Source organism: Alligator sinensis, unplaced genomic scaffold (genome assembly GCF_000455745.1).
Source record: "Alligator sinensis unplaced genomic scaffold, ASM45574v1 scaffold543_1, whole genome shotgun sequence".
In the NCBI taxonomy this organism is placed as follows: Eukaryota; Metazoa; Chordata; order Crocodylia; family Alligatoridae; genus Alligator; species Alligator sinensis.
The window spans coordinates 1,274,552-1,293,554 of record NW_005842055.1 but is presented as its reverse complement, the minus strand read 5'-3'; the positions used below and the strand labels follow the sequence as shown (position 1 = coordinate 1,293,554).

Genomic DNA, 19,003 nt, shown 5'->3' with positions numbered 1-19,003 from the left:
GGGAAAGAAAGAGAGACTGAATTATATTCATCTCTTCCCAAACCCTATAGAGATTCATATGCATACTGGTCAGTTGAAGTTCTAGTGGTTTAGGTGGCATGATGTGAAAATAGATATTCTACATAGTAGCATCAACACAGAGATCTCGGTTTAGGTTGTGCACCTCTTTGACTCTTCCTCCCCATCTGGTAGTGTATGATGTTTAATCATGAACCAGTCTGAAAAGATAGAGAGATTTGTTTCATGAAGTTGTTTGCAGCGATGAGGGTGTTCAAATGTTTGTAGCAATGTTCAGTTTTTCATTCACATTGGCTTTTGTGTGGGTTTCTGGTATGAATTCCCTTTCCCTGGAAGTGTCTTTTACATGTAGATGCTTTTTCATGCACGCCTAAGATAAATAATATTGTTCTTCAAATAAATCTTTATCCATCTGAAGGGATAAAGATTTCCTTTAATCCTATTTGCTAAAGATTATTTTCTGTAGAAATTGGAGCCATATCCTTCAAATATTTTTTCACATGCACACATTAAGTACAGAGAAGAAAAAGCTCAGGAGCAATGGAGAGCTTAATGCATTACCACCATAATTGTCTGCAGTATTATTTTTTTGAGATTTTCAGGAGTAGCCATGATCAAATTAAACAAGTTTTACTCACCGAGCATCACCACACTAATGCTGATCCCATTGTCAGAGCCCTGGCTAATTCTGTTTTGCTTCCTTGCTCTGTCCATCTGCAGGCTTCCTCTCTTCCCAAAGGATGCTGCCACAGAGCTGCAGCAATGAGTGGTAAAGAGAAAAGAACCTAACTTGTGGGTGTAAGGCAGTATTTAATATTAACAGTGGTTTATCAACTCCAGTCAGTATAGTAGGAATAGATTTAGCAACTGTACACAGCATTTGGCAACAAGTACTAGGAGAGCTGTCCAGGAATAGATCCACAGGGAACTCTGTGGCATAGACCCCCTCTCCCCTCACTGTTGGTACTGGATTTATGACCCAGATACCTTGTTCCAGGGGGACCCAACCCCTCAGACTGACTATGATTTCTCCATTTGATAATAGGCAATTTTTATTGATATACAGTGATAGCAAATAAAAATAATGCAAACAAAGCAAACAAAATAACTTCCCCAATTCTATAACTACCAGTCCTAGGTCTGTCACAGAGGGAAGGTATGTGTGGCCAGTACTCAAGCTTCACCCTGTGGTTCTTTCTTGAATGTCAGATGTCAGCAGCTTGGAGGTCAAGGGTTGATCCCCCCACCCCCGCACCCACAACAGTGCGGTGGGTGAGATGGGCTAGTGGAGTGCTCTCTGTCCATGGTGGTCTCGGGTTCCCTTCTTGGGGACCCTTTCCTGCTCTGAAATCCATCCTTTTGTATACTTTTCCTCCTCTGATGACTCTTCATTCCTGGACATCATTGACTGGTTTCCCTGTGGTCATCATATTGTCCACGTTCTGTCCTGTCAGCATATTCCTTTGTTCCAACAAACCCATCACATGCATGCATCTTAATTTGGTTATTTCCTGGTGTCTTAATTTCATCCATCCACTGAAACCAGAAATTGCAAGGACTACACAGGTGATCACTGTGACCAGGCCAATGTGGTAGAATCCCTTATCTCATGTTATGGAACAGTGTGGTACATGTTTTCAGTTTTCTAGCTAGTGTATGCCTGCTTGTTCGTTGACCTCAGACATGGGGTCTGCTGGTTCCAGACATAGTAGGCCTTGAAGGAAACTGTGTCACAGGCAGGCTTTTAGAAACCAATTAATACTTGCTATTCCCCTAGACCACTATTCTAATGCAATATCTACTTTATCTATGAGCCAATTCCTAAAAGCAAACCTTTCATTTTCTAGCCATCACCACTCCCTTCCCTTTGATTCCTGCTACACTTAGCAACATCACTGAGGAAGCCTGATGTGCCCAGTGCACTGTTGGCCTAGGCTGTAGGGAGAACAAGCTGGTAAAAGGGAACCTGGGAGGTAGAGAGATAGGTGGGAACAGGGTATGCAAAGAATGAGGTAAATCTTAAGCTGGGCTCCTGAGAGGATAAGTGAGACTGCTCTTGGAGAAAATCCCAGACTCTGTTCCCCCCTCACCTCCATCTACTGTTTTTTAAGCCAAAAGGATTGCTTGGTTATACTGCTGTTGGTATGTAAGGTAGCATACGAGTGCTCAGGGGTGATGCGTAGTGGGTGCACACAGGTGCACATGCACCCTCTGAGCATGGCGATGCACCCCCTACAAAAAGGCACCACCAACACTGTTGGCCATGCCTGCAGGTGGTCACTGCTCACCACCCCACCACTGACACTGCTGGTGACATGTGTGAGCAGCCCACAATCCCTGCTGGCTGCTGCTGGTGGCTGTGACTGGTCACCGACCCTTGGTGGGTGCTTGGCCCCCCTGCCACTGACAGCGCCAGCGGTGTCTGCGGGAGATCCCCCGCTTACTGCCACCACGCTCTCGCTGCTGCCATGCCCCTCCAGCCACCAGGGGCATGCATCGTTCATGAGAGTGATGTTGTAGCTGTGATGGTCCAGAAGTTATGCAAGAGGTCAGGATTTCTTAGGGTGATATCTTTTATTGGACCAATGATATAGCTGGGATAAAGTTAGACAAGCCTTCAAATGTAAGACATTTTTCACTGGTCCCTGATTGCAGGAAGCTAGACACAGCAGGGTATATAAGTAGAGATGAGATGGGAAAGGACATTAAGGCCTTGATCTTGTTGATCACTGCAATACTAAAGTTCAGAAAACCAAAATGATAGTGCTGTGATCTTGTTTTATTCTCATCATCTGTACAATAAGCTTTCTCCCTGAGATGTGCCTATTTTTTAGTTCTGCAATGTCAGTCTAATTCTGCATTCTTGTTGAAACGAAACTCATTAATTCTCTCTCTCTCTCTGTAGAGAGTAGAGGCTAGGTGTAGCCAGAGCATCAATGTTTAAATGTAATATAAAGATCCAGTGTGCAAAATATCTATTGTTTTGCAGCCAGGAGTAATGGCTCACTTGAGAATGTTTAAAACCATCACTGAGAAGAAAGTGATAGCAGTGACAGCAATAAGGGCAAGTCACTGGCATAGAAATGATTCTGAGGATTCTAATAAAACAGTATCTCTCCCAGCCAGCTGCTAGTGATGTCTTTTGAGAATAGTGTTCTTCAGTCCAGCAGTCTGCAGGGTCTAATCTGTTCCTCTCAATTTACTTCCTAGATGGTGGTTGGAATATTTTTCTGTCAGGAAAATCCAAATTTATCAAAAATAAAATATTTCCTGGAAGCATGTTCATTTGAAAACCAAAGCTTTCTATTTTCCATTTTCTATTTTGAAATGACATTTCAGTGTTTTTTATTTTATGTCACATCATATAAAATTAACATAACAAATCAGAATTCAGTTTTAACAGAAATTAATTTTTCAACCTGATTTTTGTCCTTATTTTTTAACTGTTGTTTCATAGGAGATTTGAAATGTTTTTTTCAGTGTTTCCAGACTTTCCTACCAACCAACCAACCAAACAAAAACAGTTTTTACTTCATTCTATAACTGAAATCAATGGAAAGATCCCCTTTGGCTTTTATGATCTATCTATTGCCAGGTTAGATATTCTTTAGAGATTCTTTAACAGTATCCAGTGATGGAAATAACTCTAGTAAAAGGCCTACTGGACTTCCTCAACCCTTTCTGTAAAACAAAAACAAAGCAAGTAACCCAAAACTGTCAATAATGTTTTGTCTGTTTGTATGGTACATGCACATGGAATTGTTTCAGTACCATTCTAAACAGTAGATACTTTACAAAGGTGTAAATAATATTTTGGACAAGACTGAAACTTAATACATGCTCCAGGAAACTTGTCTTTTTGTGCTAGCAAAAAGTGTGCTGCAAAGTGTCCACAATCCTACCTTATGGGCTCTAGTCCCTGGAAATTATCCTTAGGGCAACAGGTTAAAGCTAATCATAAACATTTGTCAGAATGTATTTTTTGTCAGAAAAAAATGTTTAATATCACCTTCAGATAACAGGATTGCTGTATTAGCCTTGAATCATTTACCTAGACTATTCTTAGGATATTGAAAATAACTGCTTGTCTAAGTCATGTACTGAAGGCTTATTTTATAGTCTTGTCCTAAGTGTCAGATTGTTTCATTTCAACATGTACAAGACCCACTTGGTTCTAGAAAATATATTACGATATTTAAATCAGTTCTAAGTGGCAGCTGTCATTATTTTTAAAATTGTATAATAATAAAATAAAATCAAATAGAACATTTTCAAATATGTATTATGTCATGTCAGTTGTAGTAGTACCACACCATGGCAGTAGTAGTAATGAAGTGTGACATATCAGAGTGTAAGCTACTTCTGCACTACTGACATCATGAAATTATGTAAAACTAATACAAATAATATAAAATAAAAATAAATGAAATAAACTATATTTAAAAATAAAAAATATATTTTTGAAATGAGGTTTCAAAAAGGTACAGATATGCAATTTTCTAAATGAATCTTTTACAAAATTATCATTTTGTGGGGGAAGTGTTAATGTTTGCTCCAAATTGGAATTAAAACAAATTTTGTGATGTCAACATCTCCCACAGAACAGCAATTCCAAGTTTGGACCAGCTAAATGTTTATAATGAAACTAAAGTCATTATAACAAGTTGTGGCTCTAGAAATTACATATATATTATTTAATGATACTACTTACTGAGTAAATCTTTTCTAGTGAAAAAACAATATATTTCTCTGTTAGTTTTTAACTCTATGTTTTTGATTTCAGATCTCCTTCCCCTTCCAGAGGAAGTTAGCGATGCCATAGCTTTAATGTCTGTTTTAGCTGCAACTCAAATGTTCACTTTCTGTTAGAAAATCTAAACCAGGAGGTATGAAATTTCTCCTGTTTTGGAATTCATAAAAGGCAAGTACATCGCAACTAGGTAAAATCAGAAGTCATAGCCTCAGCGATATTAACTTGAAAAGATGGCCTTTCTTTTTACTGTAATTGTTCAGGTGTGATTTTTCAATTGCATAGTTGCCACAAACAAGTATCTCATTTTGCATTGCACTTAAAAAGCCAAATATAATCTCTCTGATTTGGATTTTCAGTAGAAAGTAAAATGGGTAAAATGAAGTGGTAGCAGCTAAACCAGGAATTAAAGCCACTGCACTGCTGACCTCAGAAGGATCCTGGTCTGGAAAAAAAGGAGACCTGAACTAAGGAAAGGTTATAGTCCTCTTCTTTATATTATTTTTCTCAAACTATATATATGTATGCTTTCTTTATTTCTTTTTTTAGTGTTATTTTATAGGAAAAGCAAGATTAGGGTATAAGAGTAATATGATAATCTCTGCTTTTTTTTTCTTTCCACTCCTTGTTACTATATTGGGAGTTCAGTAGATCTTCATCTGTTGCTTTTTTATGAAGTAAAAAAATACTTTTTATTTCAGCTGCTGCTGCTACCTGTCACCTGCAGATATGAGTTAACACTAGAACAGCAAATACAGTACAGAAAATATTTCAGGATATACTTCTGTTCCATGTGCATGTAGAAAGATCAGAGAACTCTCTTCAGAATCATGGAAAGAACAAGCAAGTTCCTTCTGGTTAGCAGCACTGAGAGCTGTAGCAGCAAAAAGTAAAATCCTGTAGAAAGTCAAAATCTCATTGTACCACTATTTTTATACAACAGTTTGGAATCTCATCAAAATACTTCTGTCTTTCACTAAAACAGAGGAATCCCAATATGATTTTGTGAAACTGTATTAGTAGGTAATAAAATAGTATTTGGATGGAACATAAATATGAATACAGCCTTTTCTGTAATACTATGTATTTGTCCATAAAATAGCTGAAGAACAGGACTGTTTTTTAAAAGTGTCTTTTTGGGGACAGAAGGGTTGTAACTCAAAGTGAAGGGGCATTTTTGAGTTAAGAGATGTTGGAGATGATATCTGGCATCTCTAACCTAATAAATGGCAGATGCCAGGAAGGGTATTGAATAGGGGATAGATAACTCTAGAGATATCCAGTTCGATGTTCTCCCTGTATAGCATCCACTTCTGCCACAGTTGGAAAAAGGATACTGGGCTAGATGGACTGTTGGTCTGACCCAGTATGGCATTTATGTTCTTATGAGGGAGCTTCTAAAACGATGGTGGGAGAGACAAAACACAGCATTTTCACATAAGGGTTCTATGGAGGAAAGTCAGACTGTTGCTGTTTTCTGTCTTTCTCTGGCAAAACCAGCTCAGCTACACTGAACCTGATGATAATTAAGTGCTGAGTGTCTTTAAATACTATTAGATCTAGAGAGAGTTCAGGGTGCTCATCACGTTGCAGGACTGAGCCCTTAAAAAGTAATATAGTTATTATCCTTTACGTGGTTCTGGTTCTACAGAGGTCCAGTAAATAACATCTCCTCAGTCCAAACCCAAGTGGAGCTCATCATTGAAGCTGACTGTGAGCCACTGAGCAAATTCTAGAAGATAAACTGTGTCTACACTTAGGGTGGAAGTTTTGAGAGAACAATCAGCATCTGCAGCTGTTCAGTCTTATAAAGAAACATGCAGATTTGGCATACATGCCTCTGACGATCTGCTTACAGGCATTTCCAGACTCTGCATCATGCTGATTGTAGTATGCTCTGTCAATCTACTGTACTTCTGACTATTGCCAGAATGTGGCTAGGAGCAAGGTGATTTATCTTCTGTCTCCCACACAAACAGGGCATAGCTGCAGGTAAGGATCTCATGCAGAACTGACATGAGAAGTTTACTTTTTTTGCTTTTGCCCATGTGTTCATTCATAAATTTCATATTGCCTGAAGGCAAGTCACACAGTGAGAATAAAAGTATGTGAATTTGACCTTTAAAATAAAACCTATGTCTGCATTAAAAAAAGAAGAACAAAAGAAAAGAAAAAGGTTTGGATTCTGTGACAGTAAGAATGGGAAAAATAATTCTACCTATCACTCGTTGCTCTTGCTTATTTATATTGTTTACAAAGATGAGTACTAACTGTGCTTGAATTAATGTATATGTGTATATTCTGTTCTAAATACTTGGAACTGAACTTCCATTTTCCAGCTGACACAAACAAATCTAGTTTAGAAAATAACTTATGTCCCCAGTTCCAAGTGTATTGTTGTGGCCATTTTAAGTCATGAGAAGACACCAGCTTCTGTAATTTATCATGTATAAATATATTATGTGCCAAAGCCATATAGAAAAAAATAATAAAGTGAAAAAATTATCTAGGTGGTGTTAAGAATTGTTTCTCTAGGGTTTCTTTTAAAATTTTACAAGTTACAGCTTCATCACCTAAAAGCATTGTTATCTAATTTAAACCAGTTTATTACCTTTAACTTATTACTTTCCCTAAAACAGCAGGCTCACTATTATCACTGCTGGCAAATATTCATTACATAATTCAAGATAGGACTGCATTCAAAAAATGTTGTGGTACGGGAGTTGACTGGATGTTGTTTAATATAATCAAGGACAGACACTCTAGATATATTTGTCATAATAAAAAATGTACTGACCCACCACATAAATTACTCCCCACTTAACTTTAAGTGTATGACTTGTCCCATCAAAGGGAATGGGGAGCAAATCAAATGTTTAAAGGAGCTTGCAGCTTAAGTATCTTCCTAGCTTTAAGAATGATCTTAGGCTTCAGTAACCATCCTCATTGAAGTCAGTAGGAGTTTAATCGTTGGCTTCAATAAGGCCAGGATTTCATTTGTGGGAGAGATTAATAGGTATAACTTTTAATTCTGAAGCAAATCATTTGTTTTGTATCAGTCCCCTCCTGGCCCTAACAAATTCCTCTAGGTCTAATTTTGTTCAACTTATATAAAAGTAATTCTAATGGCAACATATTAATATGGTTTTCTGCAAGAATGCCACACTACAGAATCTTTTGTTTAAAATACATAAAAATCACCAGTAAGTGGTAAAGCACACCAGAATTTAAATCAATTTCATTTCTACTGAATTTGAGGTATATATTGTCACCAGGTAAAGAATAAAGATATTTTGGTTTTACTTTATCATAAATTGGTTAAAGAATTCAATATTCATTAAAGCAGAGTACTCACATAGAGGGTCAATATTATTGTTAAGCATTAGTAAGAAAGGGATAGATTAAAACTACATCTTTGTTTATTAAGATGAGTGGAACATAATTTCCCATTAAAATGCAAGTTGGCGGCTAGAGCCAGAACAAATACAGATAAGCACTTTGCTACATTCTATACAAGTCCCACCAACGTGTCTCAATCATGACCCAGTTTATTGCAGTTCTGGCCCCTTTCTGAGCAAGCAGTGTTAATTGTTTGGAAATATACTTTGCTTTTTCAGTAGTGTTATCAGCCAACTACATAGGTTGAGATCTCTAACCTCATTATGTGTGACTTACTATAGACCTGACTTGAACAGTTGTCCAGGTATTATGAACTATTTTATTTTAGAATTCTGCAAACAATCCAACATTTGTTTTGCAAAATAGTATTGTCACCAACTAAAATTTAGAGCAATTCAGGTGACCAATAAAATTAAATGTAAAATCTAGCAAAAAGCTATTAAAGAATTAACATATTATTGAAAAAGGCTCTGAAATTCTTTTTTAAAATAGTTATAATTGTATTATTTTTAGTGGGCATGTCTACACATGCCTCTACAGTGCCATTGTTATTATTGCACTGTCGTTTAGTACTTCCTTTTGGCGCGGTAACAACCCGTACTGTACCATGCTGGTAGTGCATAATTATTTTTAGCCGCTACATCACCGTAGCAATGAGCTGTAATGAAGGAGTGCAATGCTATGGTGACGTAGCTGTGGCATCATAGTTTATACCCACTGATGCTACATTGCTGTAGTGTGTTGCTATGGTGACATAGCGTCACATGTAGATGCGCCTAGTGAGTTTATTATTTGCTCTCAATTGATTACAATTTACATCTAGTTGGCAGTGTCCAAGATGGAATGAAGCCAAGTTTTGTACTGGAAATGACTGCTTAGTAACAGATGTCTAATGTTTCCCAACACGTTTAGTTCATTTACTAAGAATCATGAGCTAGCTTAGTAAAACTAAGGCAGAGTAATTACAAATCTCTGCACATGTCGTTTTTTCATTTGTTCTTTTTGGTGCCTAAGTGATTAAGATTGTTGTGCCTTTTAGGTGAATAATGTTTAAAACAGGTCTGAAATGCATTCAAATAATAATTTTTCTGTGCACTAATATATTATTTAAATAGTTGGGAAATGGACGTTCTGGCATACCAAAAAGCCAAATATTTTCCTCACCACCACCTCCCTGCATAACTTGCATTGCCCAAACACTTATAGCTTGATTCACTAGCTGTTCTTTGAAAATAAAGGGAATTCTGTTCAGTTGTGGTTCTGCATGAGAACAACCTATAGGGTAAAACCTATTGCAAACCTTCATTTTAATATATAACTTATATAAACACTAAATGGCCACACCTACACAAGTTGCTAACTGCACAATAACCTAATAATACTGCACAACTGTCACAGCAGTAAGAGTGCTAATATGCCACTGTGCAGTATTATTAGGCTACTGTGCAGTAGCATCACTAAAAAGGCATGCACTGTGCTACTGCATGGTAACGCCAGATACTGATTATACAAGTACAAAATTTACTGCACAGTAACTACGGTGCATTAATGAATGTGTAGACATGCCCCAAGTGGCGCAACATCAGGGCATTAACATTGACGCTCTTTGAATTTTGGAGGGGGGAGATGGAGTTTAGATCTGAGTCCTAAATCTGCCACACCAAGAACTAGGAAAAGCCTCTTTTCTGGTACTCATTGGAGTGAAACAGAAATAGCAAAAGACAAAAGATTTCAATACAGTAAGTTGGTTAAATTGTTAAAATCTTAGGAGAACAAGTGTAAAGTTTTGTCACAAACAAACCTGAACTACTAATGTGTGAGCTTAATTTGAATACTTTTCCTTCTGCAGTCTATATGCAAACAGATTAAACATGTTCATTATATCAACTAGATGTATACATTTGATAAAGACACATCTTCTATTAGCTAAAACATAAATGTAGTACTTTGATTAAGGAATCGTGAGGGAGTTGTGCATTCAGCTTGTATTGAAATTCATAAATGATGCCCTCCCTTTATCTTCTTGTTAAAATGCCAGCCTTCATTCTTGAAAAATCTCTTTTAAAGTAAAAATATATTCAAGTTGAAAAGATATTTGAGCTCATTTCTTTCCAACCAAGTGAATTCTTTAATGAAATTGCTTATTCTCTAATAGAAAAAAAATCCCATTTACTTCAACCAGGCCCAGGATTCTACCCCAAGCCTGATGTGTACTGTTGATACATGAAGAATAAGGTGTTATTTGAAAAGTCAGTTAATTTTCTTTTGCATTTTCATTTCTCATTGTCTTCCCCCTCTGCTCTGTAGGAGGTTCCTGGGACCGGAAATAAAAATTTTGAAATACCATCAGAATGGCTGTCTTTTAAATGTTTCTCATCCAACTTGAAGCAAAAAGTTACAAAATTTCAGTGCAGCCCATCTGTTTCAGATGCAGGGGATTGCTATCCAGATTAAGAATTTCAGCTATGTCTGCACTGGGGGAGCAGTCTGTCCCATGAGAGATGCTCTGCACCCACCCAGTCCTGCTTGTACATTCCAAACCTGGAAATACCCTGGCAAATTCACTCCAGGGCTATTTCCCCATAGTCACCCCCTAGACGCATTCGCCAGTGAGAACAGCCAGTGAAAGTGACTCCACAGCATCTTCACTAGACATTTCTGAGTTAGAAAGTGTACATAGGTATACAAACTCAAGAATATCCTTGCTGTGACATTTTTCCTCTATGCTGCAAACTTCCCTTCAGTGGGCACATCCCAATGAGCGCACACGTGTGGTTTGCAGTGCCTCAAACCCATTGCCAAAAAAACCTGCTGCTAAAAACAAGCAGCATGGCACATACAGCAGCAACGTGTGCCACCAAAAATGTAATCTGGCCAGCCAGAGGCATTCTCTGACTACTGGCCAGGCTCTGAGTGGCCAGCTTGGTGGTGCTGCTGCTGCCCCAGGAAGACCTCAGGACCCCACGTAAGGCTGCTGGAGCCAGCACCTGTGCTGGCCCCAACCTCCCCTACCCCACCCAGGCCATTTTGCTATGTACGGGAATACGTGTGCAGGGGCATGCCCTGGGACAAAAAGAAGTGGCACAAATATGTGCCACTGTTATTTGTCCCATGAGAAACGCATGTCCCTGCATGTGTGAACTCATTAGAATGCACCCAGTGATTTCAAGTAATGATCAGATAGGTATACATACCTTTGGATACTGAACCACACTTCAAAACTTTTCTGAGATTTCTTCATTATACAAGTACACATTCATTAGTCTGTTAAACTAGTAAAGTCAACAGCCCAGGTCTAAAGGATCATAACTAGCTCAAAACACCTAGAGGCTCCATGAACAAGGCTCACTATTTAGAATATAACTTCCTCCCTCACAACACCTCAATGTTTTTTGTCAGAGGAAAAGATGTTAAAATCTGCATGGTGAAACCAATAAGAAATATGTCCAACAGTGGTCTATGGTATGCCTATTTGTTGCAAGGCACCTTGAGTTATTTCAACTTAAACCATATACTAGGTTGTTTTGGGGCATGGCTAGTAAATGTTCTGCTCTTGTTTTGTCCTGTCCCTTTTGATTCTCCATTGACCTAGATGTCATCTACAACAGCTGTTCATTCTTTGACATACCCCAGACCAGTTCATGCCCCTGAATACGTACAATATTCAATTTTTGTATTTATTTATATTCTTAAATTCATTTAATTCCTCTTTTAATCCTTTACAGCTAAATGCACTTTGGAGCGTAACTTTGGAATCATTACAGGCTAACTCTCACATGAAAGAATAAGACTCTACTCTTTTTTTATTAAATTGAGAAATCATATCTAACCTTGTAGAAAGAAAGAATTGTTTGAATGGAAAGTGTTTTTTTCTGCTGCTTGCATTAAGTAGTGTGAATGAAGCACTTTCTGAGCAGGAGAGCACATTCCAAGATCTTGCTGTTTCTTGATTTAGAAAGTAGTACATAAATTAATGACAATGCATAAAGAAGAAATTGAATTGAAGTTATATCCTGAGTTTTACAGATCACTGGGGATGTGGAGTGATTCCTGAGCTATGGGATGAACAGCAGTTTTCTCGGTCTCATATTTTAGTTTAAATGTTATAATAGATATAATGTCAGGTTTCTAAAGGTTGGGTTTTGTGACCTCTTAAAGGTAACATACAGCTAAAAGCCCAATGCATATCTTTGACAGGCAGGGGCCAGATACTCTGCTCTGATATTCTTTTATGGGTCCAAATTCTCTCATTACAGCTGGCAGATCTGGTAACTAACTTCAAAAAAGTTACTTCATGTTGGCTTTAGTTATTTTAAGACATTATATGTATATGTGTGTGTGTGTGTGTGTGTGTGTATATGTGTGTGTGTGTACATATATATGTATATATGATATATATAATAATAATATAATATATATATATACACCCACGTATACATATATATGTACATATATATGTACACATATATACGTATATATATAAATCAGGACAGAATTTGGCCTCAGTATTTTGTTTTTTGTAATTTAGAAGGGGATTTGTAAGTAGGTCTTTCATTTAATAGCACCTAGCTTTTCTGTTTCCATTTTAATATACACATCATGGTTAGTAAAGAACAATCAATAAGCAAACATGTCATACAAGGTTGTTCCAAGTACTAAACTGGCTCAGCACTCATTAGTCTCCAAAATCAGATGCAGCCAGACTGCTGTGGCTATAGGTACAAGGTTATTGACAGGATCTGATGACAGTATAAATAATAAAGTAGAGCTCAATTAATTTGTCATCAGAACCCACAGGGTAGGATTGCCTTGTATTACATTTTCATTTGTTTTTTATGGCCACTCCAACCTTTGTCCTTTCCTTACAGCTCTTTTTCTTCTGCTTTGTTACTTTCAAACAGGTTTTCTGCTCTACCTGCTCCCTTCACAATGTCCTATCACTTTTAAAAAGAATAAAGAACCATAGTTTGAAGAGAATAGGGTGAGAGTAAATCAGCTACATATCACTATCAGATTAGATTAGGTTACAAAGTGATAGGCAGAAGAGATTAGATAGATTTGCTACATTTAAAAGATATATAGACTGATATATGAATAGTATATAGCCATTAGTAGTACTATGAATTTTATCTCAACTGTAACATAAGAAAAATCACGTGCCCACATGAAGTCTACTCACTTTATTGTGTTAGGGTGAAGAAGCTGTTTAATGAAAAAAATGCATTAAATATTTTATATTGGTAACCTCTCAAAAGAGTCCCCACTTTGTGTGCTGATGTTCAGAAGCCTGGCAGTACTGTGTTAATATACATTCTGTGTTTCTGAAGATCAAAGGTTACGCATGACTCTGCACATGCACTGGAGATTTTTTTGGCAGCTGAAAGGCAAACTTCATTTAGTGGGTGGATCCTGTTCATCCATTTTCCCTCTGAACTTTTCTAAAAATACCATATACCTCAACAAGGAGATATTTTAAGGGATTCATATTCATGAGTATATTCATGGGAAGCTTATTTTGGCAGACTTGCATGTGTCAGATTTGCATGCTGGCTCAGTTTTATTATGAGCCAGTTGTACACAGGCAAAACAGCGTCTGGACTTTGGGACAACTAGGATGGAATTTTTACTCCAAGTAAACCCTAACATCTATGAATCTATGAATCTATGAAGTGTAAAAGAAGTGAAGATGCTCCTTTAGGAAGGATAATATGTGTCTGAAGTCATTCATTTCAGACACTGAAAACCAGTCCTCATCTTATCGGATCTGATTTCATAAAACCTGGCTGTGATTTCTCTCCAGAGACTTAATGATCTTGCCACTTTCAATAAACATTTATAGAAACTGCTGCTAGCCTGTGGATAAGGGAAACTCACATAAGCGACTTTATCTTCCAAAAATACTAAAAGGCAAAAAACACTCTGCACAAGAAGATTAATAGAAGGTGTCAAAATGTAGCATTCAGTTGATAGTTGGAATTGAGTTACAGTACAAAAATGTGCATTATCAACATACAGTAGGTATGTTTGTTTTACCTGCTTTGAAAAAAGTGCAAATAGATGTAGTATATAGTTGGGACCAACAAAGCTATGTGTGTGAACAAACATTGACTTTAAGAGACAAGATGGAAATTAAGCAGGTAAACCCAGTTCCACACTCATACCATTCGGGTACAGTATTACACAGTACTCATGTTTGCACCTCTAAGAAATTTCCATTTTTTCGCATAAAAAAATCCAGATATGAAGCTGAAGCTGCCTTCTTCGCCAACCTGAAACTGTCTGATTTCAACATCATTGACACACTTGGAGTTGGAGGTTTTGGAAGAGTTGAACTGGTAAGTAATCTTTGTTTCTTTGTCTATATAACAGTATTGTCCTTTTACCCTTTACAGTGCTGTTTTACCCATGTGTTAGTTGTTCCTCATTGCTGAGCTTGATTCCTTGGTTTATAACTATGCTACATGATTGTTTGAAATCTGATAAAAGCTACATCAAATTTTTAGAGTGAATAAAAACAAATGAATAAGCACCCCACGACTAGTTATTTAAGAATTCCTTCTGTTAAATTGACAAGGCAGCATAATTATTCATTATGTTTATTTCCTCCAGTGTAGACATACATTTAAATAGTAATATCTATGAATTATGTTTACATTTTATAAATACATGCATCTGAGAGTTCATTTAGTTGTTAAATGATAAAATGTTAGAAGTCTAAAATCTTATTTGTAGAAAACTGAAGCAGTTTGTGCTTGCTGAAAATTCTTTGCAGTTAAGAAATATAGATAATTTCATTCATTTGCAAGAATACTGAATACCACAGCTATTTCCTAATATATATATATAAATGTAATAGCAGAAATTCACAGTAGAATATTCCTTGCTTGCAAAATTTGTAAGGTAGAAATCCACATAAGTGCACTTAGATCGATACATATTTATATCTATATCTTATATCTGTATCTTAATATCTATGAAATATTAAGCAGAAAACTATACAAACCAATATCAAATAAGTAACACATTTGTAGTAATAATAAAAGACTCATATTGGGAAATGAAAGGTTAGTTTACATCACTATGCTGACCAAGGAGTCCCTGATATATGACACTAGTACAGTATGTTAGGAACTCCTTTAAGTTATGTGCAGCACAGTAAACAGAGTTACTGCTGCCATCACAAGAATGAAAGGAAATCCCACTTCCATAAAAGTACAGGGACAAAGCACTATTTTTAAACTAACTTCTTAGCTCTGGGAGCCTGAATCCCCACCCCTGAGCACTAAAATAGGCATCAACCAGAACGTTTATTTTTACTTCAGAAGTATGTTAGAAATAACAAATGTGTTAATGGGAATCACTAAAAGCCAGTAAGATAGATGTTAAATCTGTGGATTCTCCTTCACCTCAGTTGTTGTTCCTTACTATTATAACTCACTTGTTATGTCAAGTCAGTTGGTGGCAAGCATGTCAGTGAAACCTTTAATGTCTTTGACTTCTGTCACTTCAGCAATATTTATTTAATCTCAGCATTATACAATATCTGATGACTGGCCTATGTTTTAATTGCTTTCTTTCATTTTGTGGGAAATGTATTTAGATTAAACTTGTTTTTTAAATCTTTCATGGGTGTCCTTACAGTTGTTTCTGTTGCCTTAATCCTGCAAAACATAACCAGGTGAAGATGACTTGAACTTTTGTTTTTATAGCTTGGCATGATACCTCTGCCTCCAACTAGTTTATGAAATTACAGATAGAAGTCATAGAGAATGGGCAAGACCTAAATCAGTGCCTATCATAATACCAGCAGCATACAATCTGATATAATTCTTTATCCCATTAGAACATTGGTAATTCCATTTTCTTGTCTTAAAATTTAAAAAAAGGGCCTTTCAAAACTAGTCATCACTTACCTATATCTTGATGAGTGTGCTTACTTTAAAACAATCACCAAGATCAAGCACATCACCTGATTTAATATTGTCACCGCTTTACTTCAAAAATCTCATTGAAATAGAACTTGTCTAGACAAAAATAATGTATTTGAATTTGGACCTAAAATGTTCTGATGTCATATGTGCTAATGTCATTTTCTCTTTTATGCTATTACATTTGTTTATAGAAACTTGTTTTTGTAGAGGAAAGGTAAAATGTATTGCTCAAAAACATCATAATTATTCTTCTTCTCTAGAATAATAGCTATCAGGTGAAATGAATTGCATTGGAGCGAGAATGGTGTTTTTAGCTATTCCATTCTCAAGGTGTGACTTGAAACCCTTCAAGAGAGCATATAAGGATGTGGTTTAAAATTGGAATGTCTGGAATTCAGAGCCAGTATTTGCTGGCTGAATATCAAGAATGTCACCATTGGACTGTAGTTTAGTGTTCAGATGTGGTTTGTATAAATATAAGGATGGTACTCCAGATATCACTATGACTGCTGGACTGTTTTGAGAGTTCATCCATTGGGTCAATTTAAATGCAGGTACGTGTCTCTTGGATGAGACAATCAGTTACTTAAATAATTGCAGTTCTATGGAGATTGGAATGGGATTTTTGTTGTTTATTTTTGTAGCAAAAAGTCAAAATATAGCAGGCGCATACAACTGTGAACAAATCTTAGCTGTCATGTGCAACAACAGGGTTTCTCCTATGCAATTTTGTTCTGTGTACAAGTTAATAGGCAGTTCCAATAAGATTATGTTGTTGTTATTCATTGCAGTTGTGCAGTTTCAGTTGGTAATCTGACCTCTGTCATATAATACTTCTATCATCATGGATGCCATTTTTGTCCTTTTACTTTTTCTTTACTCTCAACCAGACTTCCTCAGTAGTCAATATTTATCAAAGCCTTTCCCTGAAGGGAGAAATAAGAAGACTCTCTAGAGTTATCATCACTTCTATCCCACATGTTGACAGGGTAGGCAGTTATAAAGAGTGGCGTCCTTCAGTCAAGCAAAAACCAAATGAAGCTCATGCCCTTCTGTTAAAGTGTGCACTGTATGCCAACTCTTTTTTTCCTCATAGAGTCATAAAAAAATACTTCTCTTAACCGCTGGTGGAGGGGGCTTGACATTAATTCCTAGTTTCTCCTTTTTCTCTACGGGCAATCTTTGTCTTCTGTATCAGTAGGCTTATTCATTTATGAACTCAGCATTTTACTCCCTATTTGTTCTGCCTGATCTCTGTACATCAGAAAGAGGGGACAATATACTGTGATCAACCTATCATTCACTGTGTGTGAGACAGAGAACACCATTGAATTGATAGAGTTTATAATATTGAAAATACAAAACTGAACTAAACTTTAAACTCCAATTCAACCAGAAAGGGTTTAATTCTGAACAATTAGACTAACAGATTCCAATTGTTTTGATCCTAATAACCTATTCAGTCTAGAACAATGAAGGATAGAAATATCGAAATTTACTGTGGACCAGCATGAGCCACTTACAAAATTAATTGCCATTAATTCCATTAAGCATCTACACTGTAGTTTACTTGGCTAGAATATATTTTGCTAGTGCAGTACTGGCATGTAGATGTGTAAGCAGTAATTATTTCATGCAGTGTACACAGAAAAAGAGAGAATACATCTAAATGCTATATTGTGTGCCTTATTCCGTGTCCCAGATATATAATTTGGACAGCTCACAGTCTATCTTGTGTTTTATAGATCTTGGTCCTTCCTAGAGCTATCCCTATACATTTCTAAAGCCTGCCAAGTAGGTACAAGCCACTCCAAGATATCTCTCTCCAGCTTTGTATCCAGGTATTGGATGGCTCTCCTAGGATGAAGGAAAAGGAAGTTAAAATAAGATGACTAGATATTTTCCTTATACATGAAGGTCAAGTTGCTGAACATATAATTGATATGCAATATAAACAAGCATGCAAAATAAAATGTTTTCCCCATTTTTCCCTGAACACAATTGCCCTCTTTTCTGAATTTCATTCTTTTGGACAGACCAAGTTTTTTTTTTTTCCAATGAGATTTATCACGTGTATCTACCAACTACAGATATTACCAGCCATCACTTTTTACCATTTATCTTCACTAACTACTCCTTGATTTTCAGTCTCTTCAGAGGTGCTTCTAGTTTGCTTAATAATATCAGTAGCATTAGAAGTGTTTTTGTGCTTCAATGGGCCTTCATCCAGTTGTCTCGATTGTGCATTACAATTCTGAATTAATTCAGCTTCCCAACACCTCAGTATTCTAATCCCCATATTAAAGATGACAAAATTCCCATTGGCTGCAGTGATCCAGGATTAGGTGGCCTAACCTTTCAGAGGTCAAAACTTGTAATCCTTTCATCACTGTTGTTTTTGTTCTCTGATTTTCTTCTACTTAAATTAAGCCCTATTTTGTAACCATCTACCTTGTAGTCTCTATATTGTAGGTTTAAATCTGATTATTTTAGCTGGTTTTGGAATAAGTATATCAGTGAATCTAGGTTCAGAGCTTCTATCAAACTGAGTCAAATAAAGGGTCAGTAGGACTAGGTACAGATGTGCTTTAAGCACACATAAAGTGTTTTACAGCTGTAACAGAATAGACATTCGTGGTACATAAAGCACTTTAAAAATGGCAATTCCTACTCTAAATTAACCCTGGATGGATGTGTACTAACTTAACCGCTTTCTGTTAGAGCACTTTATCAAGCATCTGTGCCAGATCCCATCAATGTTTAACTTAAAGCGTGATTGCCACCATTCCAGGTCACATTGCACAGGGCTGTGCTCTAGCCTCAGGCAGACCTTGTTTGCTCTGCCCAAGCACTGGCCGGCCCTGCCCTCCCCCCTAGCTGTCACTGACCTGAATCACAGAAGCTG

At 36.8% G+C, this 19,003-nt stretch overlaps 1 protein-coding gene across 1 annotated transcript in view; it reads left to right on the top strand.

The window, feature by feature from the left end:
• PRKG1 (protein kinase cGMP-dependent 1) overlaps window positions 1-19,003 on the top strand; it is a 1,043,514-nt gene that overhangs the window by 967,873 nt on the left and 56,638 nt on the right. Inside the window, exon 10 of the mRNA XM_025203354.1 lies at window positions 14,406-14,502. Within this exon, the coding sequence (XP_025059139.1) occupies window positions 14,406-14,502 (97 nt within the window). The remainder of the gene's footprint in view (window positions 1-14,405; window positions 14,503-19,003) is intronic.